Consider the following 25000-nt stretch of genomic DNA (forward strand, 5'->3'; position numbering starts at 1 on the left):
GCTGAAGTCGGCTTCCCATTCACCAGCTTCTTATTTGAATTTTTGCATTCCCCCTTAAATAGGATTAAGGAATGCTATAACTTACTACTGCAAAGCTTTAACCATCACTGTAGATAAATAACTACTATGTAAAGTTAAGACGACACCCAGTGACGGTAAAAACTCATTTACTATTAGATTAAAAATGTATAGTTATTGGCAAAGCATAGAAAGAGACTAGTGTTCAGTGTTTCTCTCTCTCTCTCTCTCTCTCTCTATATATATATATATATATATATATATATATATATATATATATATATATATATATAGAGAAACTATTGCTGCCAATATTTCATTTTATGTCATGAAGTTGCAACCGCAAAACTCTGCAGAGGGTTTTCAGTGTGATTCCATATGGAACGGTTGTCAGTGGACAATTTGGACGTTTTTGCAAGCTGTAGTTGGTGAACCTGGCCTGCTGTGAGGTTAGTTTGACCTGGGGGGGGGGGGTATTGCTGGAAACACTACTGCTCCTACACATGAAAGTAAATTGGACTTTTAAACATGTTTGGTAAGTTGACGTCATACATTAATACTAAATTAGCGCAGATTAAATTGTTCTAAGGGTGCTTTTAGCTGTTGAGCTGCGCTGGTTGAACACACTCAGTGCTGCAGCCAGATTCAGCCTAAAGCATGAAAACAGCCTGAAAAATGTGAGGTCATGTCTCGGTTCTCGTACATCAGGCGAAATGACATCAGGGAAGAAGGCATCGGGCTAAGCCAAGCGACTTCTGGGAGACGTTCACATTTCATTATTTCTTGCAACCTAAAATACATTTTTGTGGCTGAATGAAAGAAAATAACTTACTGCGGCCGAAGCGTTTACTGTCCTGTTCCTTTATTTCATGAATATTTTAACTTCAACCCGCATGGTATAAATTTTATTAAGTGACTAGCACCAAATAAAGTTTTTTTTAACAATGCATAATTTGCATATTTCCTCTTCTAAAGAAGATCTGCCTGGAAAAAAAAGTGGTGACAAGCAATTGAACTAGTTTCATTTAATGTAAAAATGAATAAATAAATAATTTGGGAAAAAAAAATCAGTTCAAAGTAATAATTTAGGCTGAGTAAAACTAGTTAATTTACTCATTGCCACATGAAGTGTGTTTTTTTTTTTTTTTTTTTTTTTTTTTAGGTAGATCTGACGAGCCACTTTTTACAGTGGAAGCAGAAAAATGAACGTTCATAAAACATTAGATATTTCCTTTTAATTGATTTTCGAATGTCCCAGTTTCAGACTGAGATTTTTTTAATGTGCTTTGATTGTGTTAAAAATGAACCCGGTGTCATGAATGGCATTTCACTTCTCCGCATAATATCAAATAAAAATCCAATTTAACATTTGAGATCACTCTAAATGTGGGTGTGTTGCCTAAAAGCGAGCCGTGTACAGTTTCGGGTTGAGCGGGAGTCTCGTGAGCGCTCGGTAAAGCTTGTTCAACCTCACAGCAGCGACTGCAGAAGGTTTGAATTCTCTTGTATCTGGTTGGAAGGAGCTGCACTGAGAACGGAGTTTAGGTTGTGTGGTTTTATGTGAGCGTGTGCGCATAATAATCATACCTCTGCTTCTTGTCTCCATCCTCTGCACCCACGCTGTCACGTTCATCAAAGAGCAGATGAGATTAAAATAGATGTTTGCACTCTTTATTGCATTCCATTTTATTATATTTTATTCAGATCCAAGCAGGTGTTATGGTCGCACACTAAATAAATAAATAAATAAATAAACAGCCGTAGCCTTGATTGCCTCCCCTGCTTGAGTATCATTCCGAGCTGGAATGTCACTCTGAGTTTCTTTCATATGAGCCTGTTTTCCTTTATATATTCAACACCGAACAGGAGGAGAAGAAAGCGGTCGTGTTATCAGCTGACAGAGCAGCGCAACATAGATGAACTACTTTCAAGATCATATTTCTATGTATTGGTTATGCCTTACAGTATAGTAAAGCAGCGGTTCCTGGTCCTGGATCCTGAAATTTTAGTGTTTGTTCCAACTAATCCACTAATTAACAAGCCCATCCTGAGAGGAGGTGGGTGTGTATTGGCAGGAAAACACAGAAATGAGCAGGGCAGGGGGTCCTCCAGGACCCGGGCTGGGAACCACTGTATTAAAAGACCCATACAGTCCATTTGTACCAGTGACGTGTACAAATCACTCATCGTTCATCCTTACATTCCTATTTTCCAACCTCTTTATGTAAGTTTTTAATTAAACAGGCTGCTTTTTTTACTTTGTCTTTCAGCCTGGTATGTAAATAAGCTCCGTTCTGATTGGCTGTTCCTGTATTCTGTCTCATTTGCAGAGAATTTGTGGAATTTGTCACTGTGAGTAGATGGGGGCTAAAGCTGTAGGCTCAATAGGAGGACATATGTAACTGGTTTTTCATGATCTCACAAAAATGATGAATTCAAAACAATGTTTTTGCTGCTTGGATTCCATGTATGTGCTGTATCAACTGGGCAGTGAATGTTTTGAAACTTTAACAGTGTTTACACACAACATTTAAACTCTTATTATTTAAAAAATAAAAGTGAGAAATAAGCCAGGTTATCCTGTTATATTAAAAACACATTGGTGGATCAGTAATGCAACATGGTTGATTTATTTTTGATCAAAATGAATGAGTTCTGTTGGCTTACATGAGTACCTTGAGATATCAAAAACGTCCACTGAAGCTCAGCTGATACTGTGACGTGTCTTCAGGTACGTGGAACTTAACTAAAGCCAGCAACCTCAGCGATGTGAAATGACGAGCAGCAGTAAAAAAGCTCATTGCAAAATCTGTAACGGCAGTAATTTGAGGGAAGGCAGTAGTTTAGTGTGTGTGATATACCGGTTAGAATGATTTCTAAGGTATTAGTTTCACCCTTACGCCACAAATAAGCCAGGTAACACAACTTTACGTACAGTCTGAATGATGTTAGCAGTAACTCCAATCAATCAATCAATCAACCTTTATTTTGACTCGGAAGTACATTTGAGGGCAACCCTCATTTTCAATGTAGCCGAGCAGTTACATAAACAGGGATTGGCATGACAAAGAAAATATCTATGTTTAATCATTTTAAATTAAAAGAAAATGTAAAAATAACAGTGAAAAAAAAAAGAAAAATAGATAAAAAGAAAACTTGAGGTTTAATTGATAAGAGATTAAGATCAGAAGAAGATAAGAGATTAATATATATATATATATATATATATATGTGTGTGTGTGTGTGTTCATCAAACTTAATGTTGGTCCAGGTTGACATTGAGAGAGTGAACATTAGAGATACATATGGGATCATTCACCAGTCTTTTAGGGTAATGGTAGCCTTTAGCCTAAATTTAACCTTTAGCTTAGCAGCCCACTAGGCCTGTCTACAGGCTGCCTCTGTTGGTTTGACAGGCTCATGATCTGGGGCCTGTTGCTCCCACCACGCTGAGAATCTGCGACTCAGCAGCTGCTCCTGACTGGCTGTGCACTGTAAAAGGCTGTATTTATTATATTTACTAAACTCCAGCGGTCTGACTCTGGTAAATATAAGTGCTAGTGTATGATGAGGCAAATGAGTTGAGAAATTCAGACATGCACCAACTTCTCACACCGTTTTGTGACAGAGAAATGATGTTTATCTAGACAAACAGATTCTGGGTTCTGTTTTAGCTATTTGTAGATTTATCTAGATCTTTGCTCAGTTTGCTCACTATAGAAATATTTTGTATTTACTTCACTTGTTATAGTTCTAATTTCCAGGCATACAATAGTACATCCTAATCGCATATAGTAAATAAAAATGGGTTTTCTAAAGCATCTAAAACGGTTATTTTATATACACACTAAATGGCCACTTCATCACCCCGTACCCCTCTTTGTACCTACACTCAAGTCCCCTTACCACATAGGTGCACTCTGTATTTCTACAATTACAGAACATTTTCAGGTAGGAAAAGGTCCGATATATGAAATAATAAGTAGTTGAATTATAGAAACAATAATGGTTATTATTCTTTTCATTTTTAAAGTATTACTGGGCTTATAATTTCACTTTCAGTACCTTCTCTAGAGCTGTGCATAATTCTGAGCCACGAAATGCAGCGTCCTATCATTTTTACACTTTGTTGTAAATGATTAGATGTTTTATTAGATGGCCAGTTTAGGAAATGTTAGATCAGTGATGTGTCTTGTTTTATAATCTAATTCTAATTGGTGTGTAATTCAGTTTAGAAGAAGCCATCACTGCTCTTCCTGTCCACTGAAATTATATTTAAAATAATTCATAAAGAGAAAAATAATTGCCATTATTGCCAATATTGTTCTTAGAATTTAACTACTAGTAGTAGTAGTAGTAGTAGTAGTAGTAGTAGTAGTAGTAGTAGTAGTAGTAGTAGTAGTAGTAGTAGTAGTAGTAGTAGTAGTATTTTATTTATTATTATTTATTCATTCATGGAAATCCAGGTCAAGGCACTTCAAATTGAACTTGGCCCTCTATTGCACTGTTGCCTCAGGGCAGCCTCAAAATAATGAAAGGGTTAACAATGAAGAAAAGAAATGAAATGAGCTAAAAAGCTGGTATTTGCTCACACCGTCTCATGGCGAGCGTTGGTGTGGTACTGGTTTTGGCGTAGTGCTGCTTGCGGATGTTGCACTTTTCTGCACCAGATAATTTCCCTCATAAAAATGTTTTACATTTTTCATCCATCCAAGCATATGATGCACATTTGTCTATAAGACGATTTTTAAAAAAAATTCAGTATCATATAAATAAATTTCATGCTGTGAGAATTTGCTGAAATGTTTTTTTTGCCTTGAAGCAGCACAAAAGGATTTAGCCAGTAGCAAGTAAATGCAGCCATATCAGAGAACATGGCAGTTATTGTTTAAATTTGCATTTAAAATCATGTAAATGAAGTGTAAACATGGTTTCTTTATAAATAACACTAAATATGAATTATTCCCTGCTTTGTTAGCATTCGCAGTCAAGTTGTTATTTAGTTTTGTTCCAAATATTTCCTAAAAAAACAAAGTCATAGTTTCTTTTCATTGTTGAAAAACCCTCCCAGAAAAGACCCTTGAATGTACTGTATTTGGAAAAATTGTTTGTGGTTTTAACAGACTGAGACAGATATTTTACTTCAGGAATCTCCGGAATGTCATTGGGAATGTTAGAGTTTAAGATACGATGCACAGTTTTAAAATGTAGGTCTTTCAGCCGTTTGTAATGGATGAAGGTGCTAAAACCTGCACCGAGAAGTTGTAACCCCAGTTTGTTTTGGATTTTAAGGGAACCCTAACGCGCGCCCGAACCGAACTGAACCCCGACTATCTGGACCTGCGCTCACGAACTGACCTCAACCCCGAATACTGGACGCCCTGCACTCCTCTAGTGAGTAAACCCAGAATTTCATCAGTGTTGGATAGTAATGAACTACATCTACTACTGTAATCTGGATTACATCATCTGATTTAGACCATCAGATACGAGCGATCAGATCTGGAAGCCTAAGTGTTACCAGGGGACAGTTATGTGTTTAATGTGTTTAACAGTAGTTGTGGTTTTTGGGAGAAAGATAGCAGGACTGTATCTTTTAGATTTGTTTAAACTTTAAACTTAACAATTTAAGTATAAAAGTTTAAACGTAATTAGATTTTATTCCACTTTTTAATCTGTTTTACTGATTTACATTTGAGGTTCTGTCATTTATAATCAGGTTACATGTCTTAAATAATCTACCCAACACGGTCGATGTGTCACCACCACACGCCATCCTCTGCCACATCTGTGCTTTCCCGTTTCACATGTATCCCTTTCTTTTTAAAAGGAAGTCTTTTAATGTCGTAGGAAAACAAACTCATGCCACATTACCTCCTAACATCATTAAAAAGCTGAGTTAAATTTGCAGAGTTTAGGCTCCACTTCCACGCTGGCATTAGTCCTGCTTAACTGCGGTGTGATGTCTCATTACCTGCACAAACTCGAAGGACTGCGGCGTTTTCTGCTCGCTGGGAGTTTGGGGCATTTTTCCCACTGCTGTGCATGAGCTCAGACTTCCCGACTGTTCGGAAGGCTTCATTACTGCAGGGAAAGAGTTTGGAGTTGGAAATTGTGGATTTAAACTGTCATCATGGCTCTTTCATTTAACTTTACAAAGGAAACTGCCGCAATCCGGCCTTCAGAAACACATAAAACGGGGACTGAGCCAGAGCAATTATACCAGACAACATCTATCTATCTATCTATCTATCTATCTATCTATCTATCTATCTATCTATCTATCTATCTATCTATCTATCTATCTATCTATCTATCTATCTATCTATCTATCTATCTATCTATCTATCTATCTTTTTAAGGAGTATCTGCTCACATTTTATTTTTATGGTCCTCTGTATTTCAGATGCTCACATTATTAGAAACCTGGGGTTTACAGTTTGGCACAAGTCTTAGAAGTTTAGAGTCACAGAGTTTAGACTTGGTGTTTTAGACAATCAGCAGACTAATTACCTTGTAATTATGCTGTGAAAATAGCATTTGCAGATCTGAGTCAGCACTACTGATTTTCATCTCTCGCTGGGTCAGAAACTGAAAAATATATCTTCACACAAAATGTAGACGAAATAAGTTTTCATTCAAATTGAATTGATAGAAATTCCATAGAAACCATAGATATAGACAGTGTGGTGTGACTGCAGACGTAGAATCTGAACATTCTTCTGCCAGATGTCTCCAGTTGTTTCGGTAAACTCGGTGAGAAATCCTGAGTATAGAGTATTGCTTTTATTAGCTCTGGCACTAACTGCATCAAGGGTTAATGGATATGTAGTTGACCAGCTGAGCATCTACGGTGGACCATCGGAATAAAAAGTTCTAGTGTTTTTGTTTACGTTTATGACTCTGCAGCGCTCTTTGGCTGTAAGTGGATGGTTAGGTCTGGATATGAGGTTCAAAGCCCAATTTGGAGCCAGTTGATCAGGTTCATTTGAAGACTCCTGGAAGCGTTTGCACTCTTCATGGATCCACACCTATTCCGAAGTGAGAATTTGGAGAAGGAGAATTGAATTAGTATGCAGAGCAAACGTGCGAATCACTTGCCTCACGCGTGCTCTATTGTATTGGACAGAGTGCTAATGACTTGCTTTATGTATGTATGTGTGTCTATGTCATCCACAGGCTTTGTGATGTGTGAGTGTGATGGTTATTCTGTGCCTACTGCTAAGTCTATACCCTGAATACAGTCAGGCATTGGCATTGCCTTGATTTGCACTGGAGAAGGTATTTTGCATTTTGACGTACTGAAGTAACTCGCTTTAATTTTTTATTTTATTCAACTTAAAATAAGTTAAAGGGCCCATATCAACAGACACCATATTTCCTTTGCATTGTTGACATAAGTTTGATGTCTAAACATTGTTAAAGCTTCAAAACACACCCTTCATTTCCTTTTCCATACAGTTCATACGTGGAAATTAAGCTGTAAAAACAGCCCATTTCATGAAAACCAGTTCATAAATACATAAATCCGCCTAATTCGCCTGCTTTAGTTTAGCCCCACACATTCACACTGAAGACATAGGAAGTATTTCATCCAGTACAGGGCAGCCAATCAGAAAAGAGGTCATTTACATATATTAATCTGAGGCATAGTGATGCAAACAGCTGCTAAGGAAGAAAGAGAGGTTGCAAAATAGCCATGTAAAAATTAAATAGGGCCAAATCTGAATATGCGACTGTTCATATATTCACTCCTCATTTGATCAGATAAGTGTCCGTTGTCAAGTCTAAATAGCTGAGCTGCTAAGCTCAACATGGTTTAATGAGTTAGTCTCCAGCAAATATGTGGTAAAAGTCTGGCAGCAAGTAGAAAACGGAACTTGCGCAAATACAGTTTGCAGTGAAAATGTATAGTCATCTTTATTCTGGGGGCTCACCAGCTTACCATGTTTTAGAGGGTGAACCTTTTGGTGATTCAAGCACTAAATACATAACCGAATAAAGATACAGAGATATACGGATATCCAAATAAAGCCACAGACCACTAGATACAAATATTAGACACACATATAAATTTGAGACCTAAAGAAAGATATTTTGAACACTTAATAGACACAGATACAGATATAGATGGTGGTGTTGTGTTACACTCCTAATGGAAGAAACCCACAGCAGCAGACAGAGAAACTCATCCTATTACTGGTCCAAAGGTTTTAAGACTCTTGTCATGTTGGTTATATCAGCCCCCCAACTCACCCCAAGCTATAACCCCCCCCCCCACTCCCTCAACCTCCCCCCCCCCCCCCCCCCCCTCAGTAATTGTAGCAGTGGTTGGGGGGCTTATCTTGGCTGAAAGTGCAGGAACATTCTCCAGCTCTGACCTACATTCACTCTCGGTCACTGCTCCCTGTAGTCCGGTGGATTGATGGGAATATGGATCTGAGTTTGTGTGTGTGTGTTGTAAAATGACCAGAGTACCACCAAATGTCATGATGCATCACGGAGCCGGTGCAGCCACTCACCCAGAATAAGGAGGGCAGCGACGCGCATGCAGAAATTTACGTCCAATGCACACGCACCCAAGGACATGAAGGAGCTGGTCACACACAAATAACTACATGTGCACATTGACCTTAAGCATGCATACACACACATGCGCATACACATATCTGTCATACATGGTTCTTGTGAGGACCACTTTCTGTTGATTTTTGTACCACAGTAGTCAAATAACTCGACACCTACATCTAAACATAACTCTACGTTGCAAATCTTAGTTCGCAAGCTCTGAATTTACATTGAGTCGGATTTGTGGTGAAAACCACAATGTAATGTTTTCCTATCATTGTGGGGACCTTTGGTCTTCACAGTGGTAGCAAGACGAGTACACACACAGACGCACACTAACCTCCTAAGTGCGTACACTTGGCTACACAGACACATACACATTGATCCTAAATGTACATGCGTGTGCATGCACGCGCGCACACACACACACACATACACACGCACACACACACACACACACACACACACACACACACACACACACACACACACCCTTCGGGCCTCTTTTCTGTCTAGGAACTATGTCAGCTGCGACTTCCCAGCAAAATGTTTTCTTACATTACCAGCTTGACATTGATTTTTGTAATCATGTTGCTGTTTCAAGATTTTCAGGCATCCAGTTTATGGAAATGAAAGCAATAATCCACTGAATCTCATGTGTTAGTGACATTACTGTAGGTCTACAGTGAACTTGGACCCAGAATATACAGACTTGCAGAATAATCTAGAATGTATTCTCTCTTGGAGTAATAAATTGAACTAATCTGGAATGCTCTTGTGGAATACACTCAATGGGAATTGCTGAACAATCTTGACTGGATTTGCATAATAATCTTGATTGGATTTTTAGATTTGGATAATCTTGATTGGATTTATGGCATAATCTTGACTGGATTTTCTGAATGATCTTGAAAGGACTTGCATCATAATCTTTTACTGGAATAATCTAGATTAATGTGATCTAGACTAGATCTGCAGTATAACTTTGTCTCAATTTGCAAAAATTATGGAAGATGGAATATTCTTGACTACATTTATTGTGTAGTCTATTGGATGTACGTATAATCTCTGGTATAATCTTGACTGGATTTTCTGAACGATCTTGAAAGGACTTGGTTGGATTTGGATAATCTAGGCTGCATTTCTGGAATATTCTTGACATTGCAGTGAATGGATTGGCAGTATAATTTTGTCTGAATTTGCAACAAATCTCAATTTGGATGTGAGGAACAATCTTGACTGAATTTAAAGTACACTCGAATGGATCTGCAGGATAAACTTGAATAGATTTGTGGAATAATCTTGACTGTGATGGCAGAATGATCTTAACTGGACTGGTAGTAATCGTAACAAGGTGTATTTGAGGAATAAGTTTGAGGGGGAAAAATGATAGAACCTTCATTGCACTTGTAGATTCTTGAGTGGACTTTGCCAAATGATGTGGAATGTGTTTGACTGAAATTGCAGTGTAATCTAGAAGGGATTTGCAGTATAATCTTGTCTTGGAATCTTGGATTTCAAGAATAATCTTGACTGGATTTATTGTATACTGTTGAGTGGATTTGCAGAATAATCTTGGCTGGATTTGTAGTATGTTCTTGAATGTATTTGAGAAATATGAAAGAAAAAACAAACCTTACAGAATCTTGATTGTACTTGCAAAGTCATCTTGAGTGGACTTTGCTGAGTGATCTTGATTGGACTTTGGCATAATTGCCTTTAGACTTGCAGAATAATCTTGACTGAACTTGCGAAATGAGCTTGTCTAATTAAACCACAGGTCCAAGGGCTTTGATTTCACTGCTAGCCATGTTGCCACTTCTCTGCTCCATTTCTCTGCCATAAAATGTGTCTGTGTGTGGGTTGTTTATAAGAAATGTTGTGCCGGTACCTTTTAATGAACCGTACTTAGCGTGCCGATGTGCTGGTTGTAATAAAATGTGCTGTTCTTTTTCTCCCGCTTCCTTTTTTAGGTGAGCTAGTGATCATTCTCAAATATACCCAAGACACCTGACACACACCATTAGAATAAAGCTGCTGGGGAATTAAGTTATGAGAGCATCGCTCTCTGTAAGCAGAGGTGATCCGTCTCAGATACACCCAGGACATAACACACACACACACACACACACACATCTGCTAATATGGTGCACCGTCCTCCTGGGCATTAGGGCTAATATTTGTCACTGGCGTCCGCTCTAATAAGCGCTAAACCAGTTGAGTCTCTGAGTGTCTCCTTGGTTTGCCTTTGGGTTTTGTGGGCTTTGATTGAAAAGGTGTGAGCTTTGCTTTCAGCCCCCCCTCAGGACCCCAGACGGCGCAGAGATAGATAAACACCACACACACATGCTTCACAGAGCGTCAGGTGAGAAGCCTTCACACTTCACGCTATCATGGGAAATGATTCCAGCACTCATTACTGGCTCTGTCCAGCATGAACACTACGTGACGGCGCTTTCATCTTAAAGAGGGTGTCAGCTTACTGCCTTAATCTGTCTTTGCGCTGAGCTGCAGGGACCTGCATAGATGCACTGTTGACGATCCGATAAGGACCGTTGTTGGTCATTGCAGTCGAGGGATTCTTGCGAATTTGTGTTTTTGTTGTTGATTTTGGGTAGAACTCTGTTTGAAGGGACATGCAGCAAGTTTTTTGGACATGCATCAAGTTCGTCTCTCATTGTTGCCCCTTGCCACAGCCCCATCCTCCTCATATTAAAGTTAGTGACCGTGCTGTAGAGCCAAGGTTTGGACCGGTATGAAAAGTGGACTTTTGTCCAGGTCAGCCCAGCTATCCAATCACAGACCATGTATTGTTATTGAGACGCTGCAATAAATTACATAAACTGTCCAGCTAGCCTGGTTGTAGGCTGCTTTAGTGATACAGTGGGTGAACTATTTCAGAAACTACTATTTAAGTTAGTTTTCCTGCTAGTTTGTCAGCTGGCTGCATTACAGATAAGGTAACTTGGCTTTATAATGGATGACTAATATATCTAGCTTCTTACCAGGCTGGTAACAGACAAGGTAGTTTAGCTGTACAAGGAGCAGTTATGTGGCTTAGTTACCTCGCTGGTCATTTATCTGATTTACAGGTGAAGTATCTCGGCTGTTCCTCCCTTTAGACCTCCACTTGAGTAAAAGTACTAAAGTATTTACCTTCAAATGTACTTAAGTATAAAGTAAAAGTACTAAAAGAGTAATTCTGGCTCTGATGTCCTGTTATCATTTTTATAACCAGACTGGCTTCATGAACTCATTTCAGGTGAAAGTCCTCCAGCGTCTCTCTTGGTAAACCAGTCTTTTAATAGAACGTCATTAATTAGTGACGCTGACATCTATTAAAATGATCAGAAGCACAAAACACTGAAGGTAAACAGTTTCCATCAGGGAGAACCGAGTGGCTCTGAAATCCCTTTTTACACACAAGCAAAGTTTCAGTTTCAGATTTATTTACAACTTAGTTCCAAGTTTAAGTTGAATAAAAACTGGCTTTAAACTCAGGATCACAGATGAGCTCCTTTACTATGTTGATCTGTAGGCGTCTGTTCATAAACATAAACCAGCCCAAACTCATTTACTATAAAATGAAATGGTTTTTTTAGAAATTCAGAAAAAAGCCGCGTCAGTCTCGACTGCATATGTGGACATATTTCTATATTGGGCTCTATTTACACAAAGTTAGGTTAGTTCATCATTTATGTTGAACAGACTCTCCCAAAGTTTTACGCTGCTGCGCTGACGTTGAACCGTGTGCTGCACTGGGTCGGTATGACCAACAGGTCAAAACCAGCTCTAAACAAAGTGACCGCTGGGCCCTGATTGGTGCTCTGGCTTTGCGCTTCTTTCATTTTGACATGTTACGTTTTTATACACACAGAAACCAAAAGGAACGACAGATTTCTCAAAATGTAGGAGGAAAAAGTCGGATATTAGACTCTGAAATGTAGTGGAGTGAAAGGAAAAAGTCGCCCAGAACGGAGAAACTTCAGTACAGATACACCAAAAATACTAAAGTACAGAAAGTAATTACATTTACTCAGATACTCAGTTACTCAGTTACTGTCCACCACTGGTTGTATAATGAATAATTAAATAAATTAGCTACCTTGCTAGAATGTTAAGCGGCTGTTTTATAGATGAGGTTGTTTAGCTGTGTAGGGAGCAATTATGTAGCTAACACCCCAGACAGCGAGCATATATCAGTCCACTGGTTTGATTAGTTCGGCATCCTGCTGGCCATTTGACACTGCCTGTCCATCCTCGGACCACCCAGATTATTGCCCTGCATACAAGCTATAACTAGTTTTTAATCTCCTCAAACAAATTTTAGAATCACAGATCTTTTCATTTTAGATAAATAAGCCAAATATTACAGACAACTAAGAGAAAAAGAAATGATGACTAGGCCTGATGTGAAATGATTTTATAGTGCTGTTGCTGATGCTGTTAACATTATTTTACTAGTTAAAATGATTTACTTAAACTAATTTCCAGTGTATAACTAAAGAAACCTGGTGAAGTAAATTGGACTATGAGTAGAAAATGAGCAATAAGTGTAATTTTGTCTAATACTTAAATGCTTAAACCCCAGTGGGCCTCGCAGAAAACGCTGAGCAAAACGCCAGTGGACCACCAGCTTTGCCATCAGCGGGCCGACGGTGGTCCACTATCCTATTAATATCAAGAACTAGACCCGTCATAATTATTACCCAATCACCTAATTTCTATGATTTGAGATGATTGCAATTAAGATTAAATTTCACAAGAAGTTAAGTGTGAATTGAATGTGGTTGGTTCAGGCAAATAAAGGCAAATGTATTCACTGAGACAAATGATAATGGTAACTGAGAAATATGCATCACATGTAGATTGTAAACATAGATCAAAGCATCATCAGCTAAAAGTCAATTGATCATGACAGCCCTAACACTAACTAGTTAAGTACTCAAAGATAATAATGATATTAGCTGGTATCACGTGTTTTCCTAAATCTTCGACAAAGCCTTTAACGTGATCAATAGCTATGATTATATGCAGCCTAATAACCCTTTAATAATCTGGCTAATAGCTCAATCAGAATAGAATACGTCCATGTAAACACCTCAGTCAGAATAGTCTAGTCTGTTTGAGGCCATTTGGAATACAATTTCTATCTGATTGATCGAGGTGGGTAATCCTGTAAATAATCAGTTCAATAGAAGAAGAATATCTGTGTAATCGCCTGTATCCGATTACATTCCCTATCGGAAAGCTGAAGTCACGTGCGTCGCGTCACAGCGAGAGTTTATACCGTTCAACACGGCGGAGCAGAAGCTGGTTTGCAGAGGAGACGAAGTTCATGCTCTGATCTTTAAAAGACAGCGGTGGGACGGACATCCAGCTTATGTGTCTCAGAACACGACGTCTTCCTCTCGGCCTTCTTTAATAAGGACGTGTGAAGGACGTTTTCCTGAGTCTGACGTCATTTTAAAGCAGTTAAAAACACAAGCACTGCGCACTGCTGCTCATCTCGCTCTGACTGGACTCACGGGATGCTGGTTGTCATGGTAACGTTCACTCTAAGCGCTACTCCACGCATGCACATCATTTTGCATCAGATTACTTGTAGTGCACATGTAAACAAAGATTTTCCATCAGACTGTTGAATAGAGTGAGAATAAACACCTCAGTCTGAATCTGTGATCTGGTTGTATTCTTCCGGATTGGCAAAAATCTTTGCATATAAACACAGCCAACGTGGCCGTGAGCTAGAGAATTTTCACAGTTGGTGCACTGTGCTAATAAGTAATGCTACCCAACACTTTCTTAGCATTCTTGCATTCTGCTACATTCCCTCCTTTGATAAAGCCCAAATGCTCTAGTGCAGCTTCACTGTTTTGCATTTTGCTGCCTCTTGCTAAAGTAATTTAATCTTTTGTTGCATAATATTTTAACCCCACCCCACTCCCCATTTTGCTGCCCTCTGACTGTATACTTGGGATGCGTGATTGGACAGTGTTTATCCTCTCTCTCTCTCTCTCTCTCTCTCTCTCTCTCTCTCTCTCTCTCTCTCTCTCTCTCTCTCTCTCTCTCTCTCTCTCTCTCTCTCTCTCTCTCTCTCTCTCTCATCCCCCCCCCCCCCTCCCTGGCGAGAATTCCTGCGGTCAGGAAATGCTAGCAAGGGCAGATGGTCAAACTCCACAGGCAGAGAATAGTTGGACTGTTATTATGGAGCTGTTCTCAGACCACACATGGCTGTATGTATCCTCATGCTTTTCTCCACACACTGCCGAACAATCATTCTCCACCGGTCTTGCCTCAAGACACGCGAGTGTCCTTGATCATCAAGCCGTCACCCGTTAGCAGTTTTGTTTCAAAATGGTGCTTAAGCTCCGTAGGCTTCATATATCTACACCCATCAGGCGTAACATCATGACCACCTCTTCGGTTCTACGTTCATTGTCCACTTTATCAGCTCCACTTACTGTATAGCTGCACTCTGTAGTTCTACAGTTACAGACTGTAGTCCATCTGTTTCTCTGATACTCTGTTACCCTGTTCTTCAGTGGTCAGGACCCCCATGGACCCCCACATTCTCAGCACTGCAGTAACACTGACGTGGTGGTGGTGGTGTGTTGGTATGTGTTGTGTGAGTGGATCAGACACAGCAGTGCTGCTTGAGTTTTTAAACACCTCAGTGTCGCTGCTGGACTGAGAATCGTCCACCAACCAAAAATATCCAGCCAACAGCGTCCTGTGACCACTGATGAAGGACTAGAGGATGACCAACTCAAACTGTGCAGCAGCAGATGAGCTGTCGTCTCTGACTTTACATCTACAAGGTGGACCAACGAGGTACTCGAGTGGACAGTAAGTGGACACAGTGTTTAAAAACTCCAGCAGTACCTGCCCTGTGAGGGTCCATGGAGGTCCTGACCACTGAAGAACAGGGTAACAGAGTATCAGAGAAACAGATGGACTACAGTCTGTAACTGTAGAACTACAGAGTGCAGCTATACAGTAAGTGGAGCTGATAAAGTGGACAGTGAGTGTAGAAACGAGGAGGTGGACTTAATGTTATAATGTTATACTTGATCGGTGTACATTAGTTTGCTAATGTGCCATTTCTTCTCCACACAAAACGCAGTGTGGTTTCTGGCCTTATTCTGTCAACAGTGTAAGGAAAAAACATAGTTAATATATTTAGCTAGTCAAGTTTTGAGTTGAGAAACGCTTCCCACCTTCTGTGTTATTTTATAAGGCTAACTGAATCTGAACTGTAGGCTCAGATTCCTTTCCAAATTTAAAGTTCTGTGAACTATAAATTTCGACTTAAATTTAGAACTTCATTAATTGTGCGCCCCCATCATGCACGCCCTCTCATTCTCGACCGATTACAGGAGAAACATGCTCGTTTTCCAAACTGCTTTTTCATTTATTTATTTATGTGCATTATTGATTTATTAACCCACCGCCTGGACGTAGTGGTTCGTTCGAGACTGACCACACTTAATTTATTCATTGCAGGCAGATGGAAATCAGTTAATCTCCATTGCCTTTACGAACCGGAGTGATGACTGTGCTTCCAGCATGCCCTGATTAGCGAGAGTGAGGCTCCATTGAGAGGTTTTCCTATTAGCGGCTGAAAACCATGGCAGCTGCTAGACTCCCACTAGGATCTGCTGCATCCCAGGGAGAGTCCAGACTTATTTCCACAAATAAAGCATTCGGCTCCATAGCTCTGGAGTTGAGCAGAATGCCCAAAATGATATGTTCTTGGTCTGCTCCTTGAGGGTTTAAGTCTTTGTCCTGCATTGCGGAAAATGACTTTAACAAGTAAGACTTGCAGTCGCCATTTTATGGAAAAGAGCAGAAGCCCCAACTGCGAGTCGCTGGTTACCAGAATTGGATCTCCATCTCCTGCATTAGCAAAACCAACGCATGCAATTAAAGTAAAGTTGTTGTATGTTTGAAAAATTGGAGTGAAATGCTTTCCTTAATGGAAAAAACCAGATGGAATATTGATTTCTCTACCAGCAGAGCTGCTTAGCGGCTGATGCTCTAACTTATTTTGCAAAGATGCCTGTGTGGGAACTTGTGTTTGTGCAATTGTGCTTCATTTTGAATCTCTTTTCAATCGAATTAGTGAACATAGCTGGTTTAAGGTGCACCTTTAGCTCAGTAATGCTTTGAAATCATCCTAAAAAGCACTGTCAGCTGAAATGAGCCTAAGACCACCATGGCACACATGAGCCTAAGACCACTATGCTCCATGCCAAGCGTTGGTTAGATGGTGTAAAGCCCCCTTAGCATTGGGCTGTAGAGCAGTCGGATGGCCTTCTCTGGAGGGGAGTGTCAGTAATCACCTTTGGGATGAGTTGGAGTGGCATTTGTCATCTTAATCATCTAACATCAGCACTTGACCTCACTAATGCTCTTGGTTCATTCATTTACGGCATCCTAGTGTAAAACCTTCTATGAGTAGACTGTGACGGCAGCGAATGGGGCAGACTTCCGATTAATATCCTTGATTTTTGATGAGCAGATGTCTACAAACCTTTGGACAAATAGGACATTCTGTCAAAAAAAAGACTCCGGACTCTTGAACGAGTGATGCTTTCACCTTCAGACACTCTTCAGTTTAAAGCGCCGTGTAAATGTGTGTCTGCTTGCCTTCGCTTTTGATAGAATTACGGTCGGTTTTGTGTCCGGATGGCAGATCGTATCCCAAAGCGTCTTGGGGAAGTTGTTCGATGTGCTCTCCGTATTTACAGGGTTTCAGTGCAACGCTATTGGGCTGGGAAGATGGCATATGAATTATGCATCATGCATGCATCGTATTGTGAAAGATAGGCTGGAGAAATGGATCTGTTTCTTAAGTAAAGGGTAGAGTTTCTCCTGGGACAGGGTGCTATAAGAATACATTAGGCAGGCAGAGTGTGAGAGGTGTAGGATGTCTATAAAAACTGTGGCCATGGAGAGGAGCATTAGCATAGAGACAGGAAACACTTGCAGCGAGTGATAGACGGATATGGGATGATCCAATATTAATAAGTATATTTATAAATGGATCTGAAAACACTCGCGCTCCCTGCCGCTGGTTTCTGTGCTAGTGCAGGGTGCGGGGGCCACAAAGACCCTAGTGAAAGTTTGATTGGTGCCTTTTCATCAAATTCTAGAAAACAAAAAGGTAACATCTAATGTGACATCTGTCCTACCAGTGTGACCTTTCATGTGCACACAGAATAAATGTCATTTGAAATTAATAACTCTATTTGGCTGGCACGCTACAGAGATTAATTTGTGGTCCTTTCTGGCCTCGCCTATAAAAATTGTCTCTCTACAGCTGTCATACTTTCTGAATACGGAATAAATCAATCATTTCTCCTTGTAGTTACAGCACACTTGAAAGCTCAACCCCAGGTTTCATCAAAGCTGAAGACGCCCAGTCATTATAAGTCCGATTTTGGACCCAAATCTGGTTAGGAGCAGAGTCTGAACATGAAAGAGATTGGCCGTTATCCCTGTTAGCCGTCCTAGCCCTTATCTCCATCGTCTGCATTACATTTACATCTCCTGCATTGTATAAAGGGAGAACAGAGGTGGACCTAGAACTGACCCCTGGGGCACTCCACTAGTGAGGCTGTGGGCAGATAGCATGGATATCTCTTCAAATTAGTGCCAGTTCCACTCTTCTTCCATTCTCCTTTCTTCACCTCTCTCTCTCTCTCTCTCTCTCTCTCTCTCTCTCTCTCTCTCTCTCTCTCTCTCTCTCTCTCTCTCTCTCTCTCTCTTCTCTATCTGTCTGTCTGTCTGTCTGTCTGTCTGTCTGTCTGTCTGTCTGTCTCACTCTCTCTATCTCCCTCTGTCTCGCTCTCTCTGTTTTATTAACATGGGTAGCTGGTGCCTTGAGATAACTGGACACTCCTCGAGGCATCGGCGGGTGAAGGACACTCCATTATCTGTCCAGGATGGATGGTTGGAGAGGCTGCCCTGAAAGCAGGAGGGTTGCCAGATCCTGCTCTGGCTGTAAAATGCTTTTGTCTCTGCTGAGAGCCTCCGCATTAGTGTAAGATTCTCCATCCGCTAGAGCTGCCCTGAAGCGCTACAGAATCTAAGTCCTTATCCATCCAACTCCCTCTCGCTGCCAAAAACACAGCAAAGCACTACACACACAGCATAGACACTTGGCTACCTCTGCAGTCCAGCCAGGTCCATTGGTATGTGCTTGTATCTAATAAGGGAAGCATAAAAGTAATGTTATTCATGGCCCTAAACACGAGAAGATGGTGCATTATGTCAAGTGGATTACAGAATATACCGCTTACAGAAGATAGAACACTTCATACATAAAAATGAAGCACTTTGGACCGAAGGTTTACTTATACGGGTGCTATATATATATATATATATATATATATATATATATATATATATATATATATATATATATATATATATATATATATATATATATATATATATATATTGTGTGTGTGTGTGTGTGTGTGTGTGTGTGTGTTTGTGTATTGTATGTATATGTTTGAAATTTGTTTCTAAGGCAAAAAATAAAAACCAGTGAAATCGATGCCAATGTTTCTGAGCTGACATGGCTATATATGGAGCTTCTTCAAGCCTATTGAAAAAGCATTTAAGGTGGCTCCTCATGAAGCCATGAGAGAATGGCAAGATTAGAACGCTGCATCTAGACAAAGGAGGGCTATTTAGAATACTAAAATACAAGACTTGTTGATTTGGCCACTGTATAATTCGGTATACGTTACTCTGGGGCGACAGCAAAATGGCAGTATTTATCATGACCGTGATGAATTACGTCACAGTATGTCACACTATGCTGTTTGAGCACACAGTCAACATCATTAGGGCTTTGCAATGCTTCCTGACTGTGTTTCATTACAGAGAGCCTAACTAGTCCTTTAGTGGATTTAGTGCAGTACAGTAGGTGAGTCGTCACGCAGAAGTCGTGGTAATAGATGTGATTTATTTGAAGATGTTCTGTTGATACATTACTTACATTAAGTAGATGTTTTGTTGATGCGCTACATGAAGTAGATTTTATATGGTACTTCTGGTAATCAAGACCTCACCCTGGCCTTAACCCTGGTCCTAATCCTAAACCTCAATCCAAAACCTAATCCTAACCCTCATCCTGGCCTAATCCTGGCCTTAATCCTGGTCCTAATCCTAAATATGATCTAAACCTCAGCCCAAAACCTAATCCTAACCCTCACCTTGGTCCTATTCCTAATACTCACCATAACCTCATCCAAAACCTAATCCTGACCTTCACCCTGGCCTTAACCCTGGTCATAATCCTAAACCTCAATCCAAAACCTAACCCTAATCCTCACCCTGGCCTAATCCTAACCTCAACCTCACCAAAAACCTAATCCTAACCCTCACCGTGGCCCTGATCCTAATCCTGACCTGGATCTCATCCCACAACCTAATCCTAACCTTTACCCAATCCTAATCCAGTGTATCTCCAGGTCCAGGCTGGTGTCGGTGTGTCTGCATCAGCTTGTTGAGGAGGTTGATGGTCTGTATTAAACCTGTTAATGTTTAGTTCCTCTCAGTTAAATGCCTACAGGTCTGAACTGGGACTCCAAGTAAAGTGAAAAACAACTCAATTCAGCAGATTATAATATAATATCTACTATAAAAATATATAAAATAAATATATTTTATTTACACACTTAAAAAATGTCTTGATAATCTACTGAATGTGTTCACTGCTGCTACATCGTCCATCTGCTGTTGATGTTACTGACAGCCAGTTGAGTGTTTATTCTACATGAATCTAAAAATTAAGTGTCATTGAAATCATTGAAAATCATCATTTTTGATAGTATTTTTTTGAATATGGCAGTTTTTTCCATCTCATCAGATGTCTATACACACACACACACACACACACACACACACACACACACACACACACACACACACACACACACACATATATATATATATATATATATATATATATATATATATATATATATATATATATATATGTGTGTGTGTGTATATTGTGACAAACTTCTTAAATTATCATGATTTTATATTTTCATTGTATCGTCCACCTCTACGACACTCCTTTGTTGTGGTGTCTTCACTGTTTTACTAAAACGTGGAAAATAGTTTGACTAAAGGAAAAACTTGGCTGAGTAGGCGTGTCCATGACTTTGTCTGCTACTGCTGCCTGCATGAGCCACTCCTGACCTGACCTGATTGCCTGTCCTCCTGCACTCTCGCGCTCCCCCTGCCGTCGCGGTATTTGATCGCCACGCTCGGTTTCTCCCGGTGAGCCTCCAGAAGCCGCTCGTTGTCAGCTTTTTGGATGTGGTGCTTGTTCTGTTTTTGCTGAGATGACGAGACTGATGCGTTGGAAAGCCGAGACACTGGTGCTGCCGGAGCCGAAAGCAGACTAATAAAAGAGCAGCCTGAAGACTCCTAAAGTTTAACTGCCTCAACACACGGCACTTCATATTCAGTGCTGCCATTTTTGGGCTAAAATTAGCAGGGCCATTGTCTCGCTGAGATTTGGAGAGGGATATGAAATCTGTCAGGCACTCGTTTGGAGCTTGTAGTGTTTGTATGCACACATAGACCACAAACACAAAGAGGAAAACATATATTTTACAGAAAAGTACACTAATATTAACAACTAAATGGGTCGTTCTACAGAAACGTCCACTTCTCTGTCCATCCACTGGAGTCACTGGTGTTACCGATCCTCATCGGTGTTACTCATAATGAAGGAAACACCAGAGACGTTTTTAATGATCAGTGCATTTTACAGAACATCACACCACACGCTGTCCATCAGGGAACGTCCACTAAAATATGGAATTTAATCCATTTGTGTTTCTATTTTTTCACAGTGACCTCAGAATAAAGTCGGTCACACCAGTGACGTCAGCTAGAAGCTTCATATGAGATCATGAGCTGAATGAGAAGATCTCTGAGAACTGAGAGACACAGTGGACTCACCATGAGCTTTTCTTCATAGATCCTCAGAAAACAGGTCAAAGGAAGTCGGGTTATTTTAAAATATGAGTGAATTGTAACCCGAGCATGCTACACTTGAAAAACATATCTCTAAATGCTTTTCATGTTTCCGCCTTTTGCCTTTGTTCCAGCTTCCGTTCTTTTGGAGACTTGCTTTCCAATTTTTAAAGAAATTTGCAGGGATATTTCTCCACACCCTCAAAGTTCAGTCTTAGAAGTTGATTGGATGTCCAACCTCTCATGATACAAGTAATGTTGTGATGTTGAAGTCTGTGTACACACTTTACCACCTCCTCATAACAGTCTACCTAATGCAGGTTGCTTATTATTGTTATTATGGATGGATGGATGGATGGATGGATGGAGATGATGATGATTGGATGGATGGAGATGATGATGATGATTGGATGGATGGATGGATGGATGGAGATGATGATGATTGGATGGATGGATGGATGGATGGAGATGATGATGATTGGATGGATGGATGGATGGATGGATGGATGGATGGTCAGATTGACGGATGGATGTTGTCAATTGTTGATTTACGCAGTAAACATTCTGTAGATTTCTCAGCCAGGACACTGGGCAGTTCCTGTGTAATTGGTATGTAGTTACTATGTAATAGCAGAGGTGTAATACATTTAACTGTCATAAGCTACATATTAACATAAAGGGACGTCTTCTGTTCTGTCTCATAAACATACAGACTGATTTAAAGCGGAAACTGGTTACAGTGTCTCAGCACTGGCAACATAACTTTCTTTTTTCCTGCTGGAAAAAGGCCAGAACAAAAACTGCTGTTCCAGTCTGAATACAAATGTAATTCCATGTATTACCCTTTGTGTAATTACATGAGGCAAAACTGGTTTATACACATTTAATAACATGTACTTCTGTAATCCATCTGGAACTATGTATTGTGAGTATATTTATCACAATAAAGCTAAAATATATCGCCCACCCCCAGCTTGATTAGCCACGGAGATGTTTGTCCAGTGTATGTATGTATGTATTTATTTATTTATTTATTTATTTATATGTCAAAACACCAAAAGTACCGTCGGTTAAAAGGAAGAAGTAAATCTATCTGGGCTTGTCTGGATGAACTCTGGCTGGAGCTTTGATTGATCAGCTTATCAGAGAGCGTCCGTATTAATACGTGTCGGATTCAGGATCAATGCCTCCTTTGGCTTTAGAGACTGCACTTTAATGATCGCTCTGTCTACCAATCAATGCTAATGATCATTGATCAATAGGGGAGTTAATCGTGCCTTATCACTTCACGTTTTATTGTTGCGCTTTCATGCTCTGGGACGCATTGCCATTTTGAAAAGAAACACCTGGAAGGTGTTGATGGAGGATTAAAGGGTTTATAGAAGTCTTTAAAGCATAAGAACGTGGCTGCAGGGCCCGATTCAGCTGCACCTGTCAATACTTCTTAACCTCGCCGCTTTCTCTCCGTCTGCCCATATGCTGCACAATGGCCTGCAAAGAAGTGGCTTAAGGGAGGGAGTCTTTTAAAATGGCACAGCATCCTTCACTCTCTGTCCCGCTCTATCGCCATCACTTTCTTTTTGGCACACACTCTCAGTATAAGGACAGTCCATAGGAGTGGCTTTCAGTGCAGTCCAAGTACTTAAATGACAGTGTTTCCAGCGTCCTTCACCGCAACGACCAAGAAACGTTGCCAATCATCCAAACAGTCATCATTTTCAGTGTAATCGCTGCTGTGGGAGCAAAACTTTGTAGCTCCAAAATTGTAACTTTACAGGAGAAGGGAAAACATACTTTACTCTTAACGTAAGTCAATGGAACCAGACGTCCTTCCACGTCATTTTGGGTCCATTCATCATAAAATTTACAGAGCAACGACAACAGCGATAAACAAGGTGGATCAAAAAGATTCGTCCAAGGAACCAATCACAATCCAATTGTAAGGGGGGGGTGCAGAGTTTCTGACTGGCTCCCTTCAGTCTGAGAGATGAGACCCCTGAGTGGAAAGCATTCTGTGTTCTCCACTTCTGTGTGTGTGTGTGTGTGTGTGTGTGTGTGTGTGTGTGTGTGTGTGTGTGTGTGTGTGTGTGTGTGTGTGTGTCATTAGCCTAATTGTATGTAGCATTTCCAGTGTTTTCACTTGAGGGGGGAAAGATCAATAAATAAACTCTGACCTGGCTTTTCCTTTGCACTTTCCACTGTGGTCAGTTGGTCAGCGCCCTGGTTATCCACATAAGTGGGGTAATGAGAGAAAAAAAAAAACAGCTGGTCCTCTTTTCTTTTTTTCCGTAAGCCGACTGGCTTCGTGAGCCTCTCTGTTTCTGCCCTCGCTTTAAATCAGTTTGATTTGTGCCGTATTAGAAACAGATTTGAGGGCTGGACCCTCTTCATTACGCTAAGAGGAGCTTTAAGAGGAAATAAGAACACACTGTCTGCTCTGCAAGCGGAGGACACCTTACACTTGCACTGTAATCCCTTATTTCCCGTATGGGGGATATATAACAGCAGCAGATAAAACAGGATATCTTTATTAATATGACTCGCTGCACAGATGCTTCGCCGTCAACAGCTTTGTGGAATATTACTGAATATTACTGAGGCGCTTTGAGGAGAAAAGCGATGTGAGTGGGATTGTTTTTTTTTTTTTTTTTTTTTTTTTTGACTCTCTGCCATCAGCGCTGATAAAGTGGTGTAATAGCTCTTTTATGTCCTGGGTCATTAGCATAGATAAGCTGCAGGTGGATGTTTTTTTTTTTAGCTGATTGTTGGACCAGATTCGTCCAAAAGGAGCCCAAAAACTGAACTCGGCACAAAATGCATCCAAAACAAACTGCACCAGCGGTTTACAAGCATTCATTCATTGCTGCCATAAGTAAACCTTGGATTTCTGGAGTACTTTCTGTAGTCCTACGCAAAAGTTTGGCTGCCTTTGGCCAAATGAGTGGGAAATAAGTTACACAGCCTCTAAACGGATTCTGCAGATTTCATGTATAAATAGTTAATTTGCTGTATTTAACATATTGGTGTAATGAAGCTGACCTGCACAGAAGTTATGGTGATAAATGTTTTCCTCCAGATGGTAAACTTGGTGAATAAACTGAAGCTGTGCACTACAGGTTGCAGAAAATGCCATTAAGTTCCCTGTAGAGCCGTGGTGACCGAAGTCTGGCCCACAGCCAGATTTGAACTGGCCCGTGTCTGGTTTGGTGTGTTATAAGTGACCTGCCAGCCAGTACGGCTAAGATTTTCCTTGCACCGGATGGTGGCAGCGCTGCCGTAACGTTCCAGTGTGCTGCCCTGTGGTGAGGAAGTTAGCTGAAGTGTAAGAGCCTTTCTGCTCCAACTAGACCTGCGAACTAATTTACTGAATGACATTTAGTCAAAACTACAGCCATAAAGCGCA

General features: G+C 40.3%; 1 protein-coding gene across 2 annotated transcripts in view; it reads left to right on the top strand.

The window, feature by feature from the left end:
* The window catches only part of LOC108430850 (protocadherin-9), a 492739-nt gene that overhangs the window by 100628 nt on the left and 367111 nt on the right, over positions 1-25000 (top strand). The window contains exon 3 of one of the 2 annotated variants that reach the window (XM_017703638.2): positions 5311-5412. The exons of the other annotated variant lie outside the window; for it this stretch is intronic. Within the exon in view, the coding sequence (XP_017559127.2) occupies positions 5311-5412 (102 nt within the window). The remainder of the gene's footprint in view (positions 1-5310; positions 5413-25000) is intronic. 2 annotated transcript variants of the gene reach the window in all.

The sequence above is a fragment of the Pygocentrus nattereri genome, chromosome 30 (assembly GCF_015220715.1).
Source record: "Pygocentrus nattereri isolate fPygNat1 chromosome 30, fPygNat1.pri, whole genome shotgun sequence".
Taxonomy (NCBI): domain Eukaryota; kingdom Metazoa; phylum Chordata; class Actinopteri; order Characiformes; family Serrasalmidae; genus Pygocentrus; species Pygocentrus nattereri.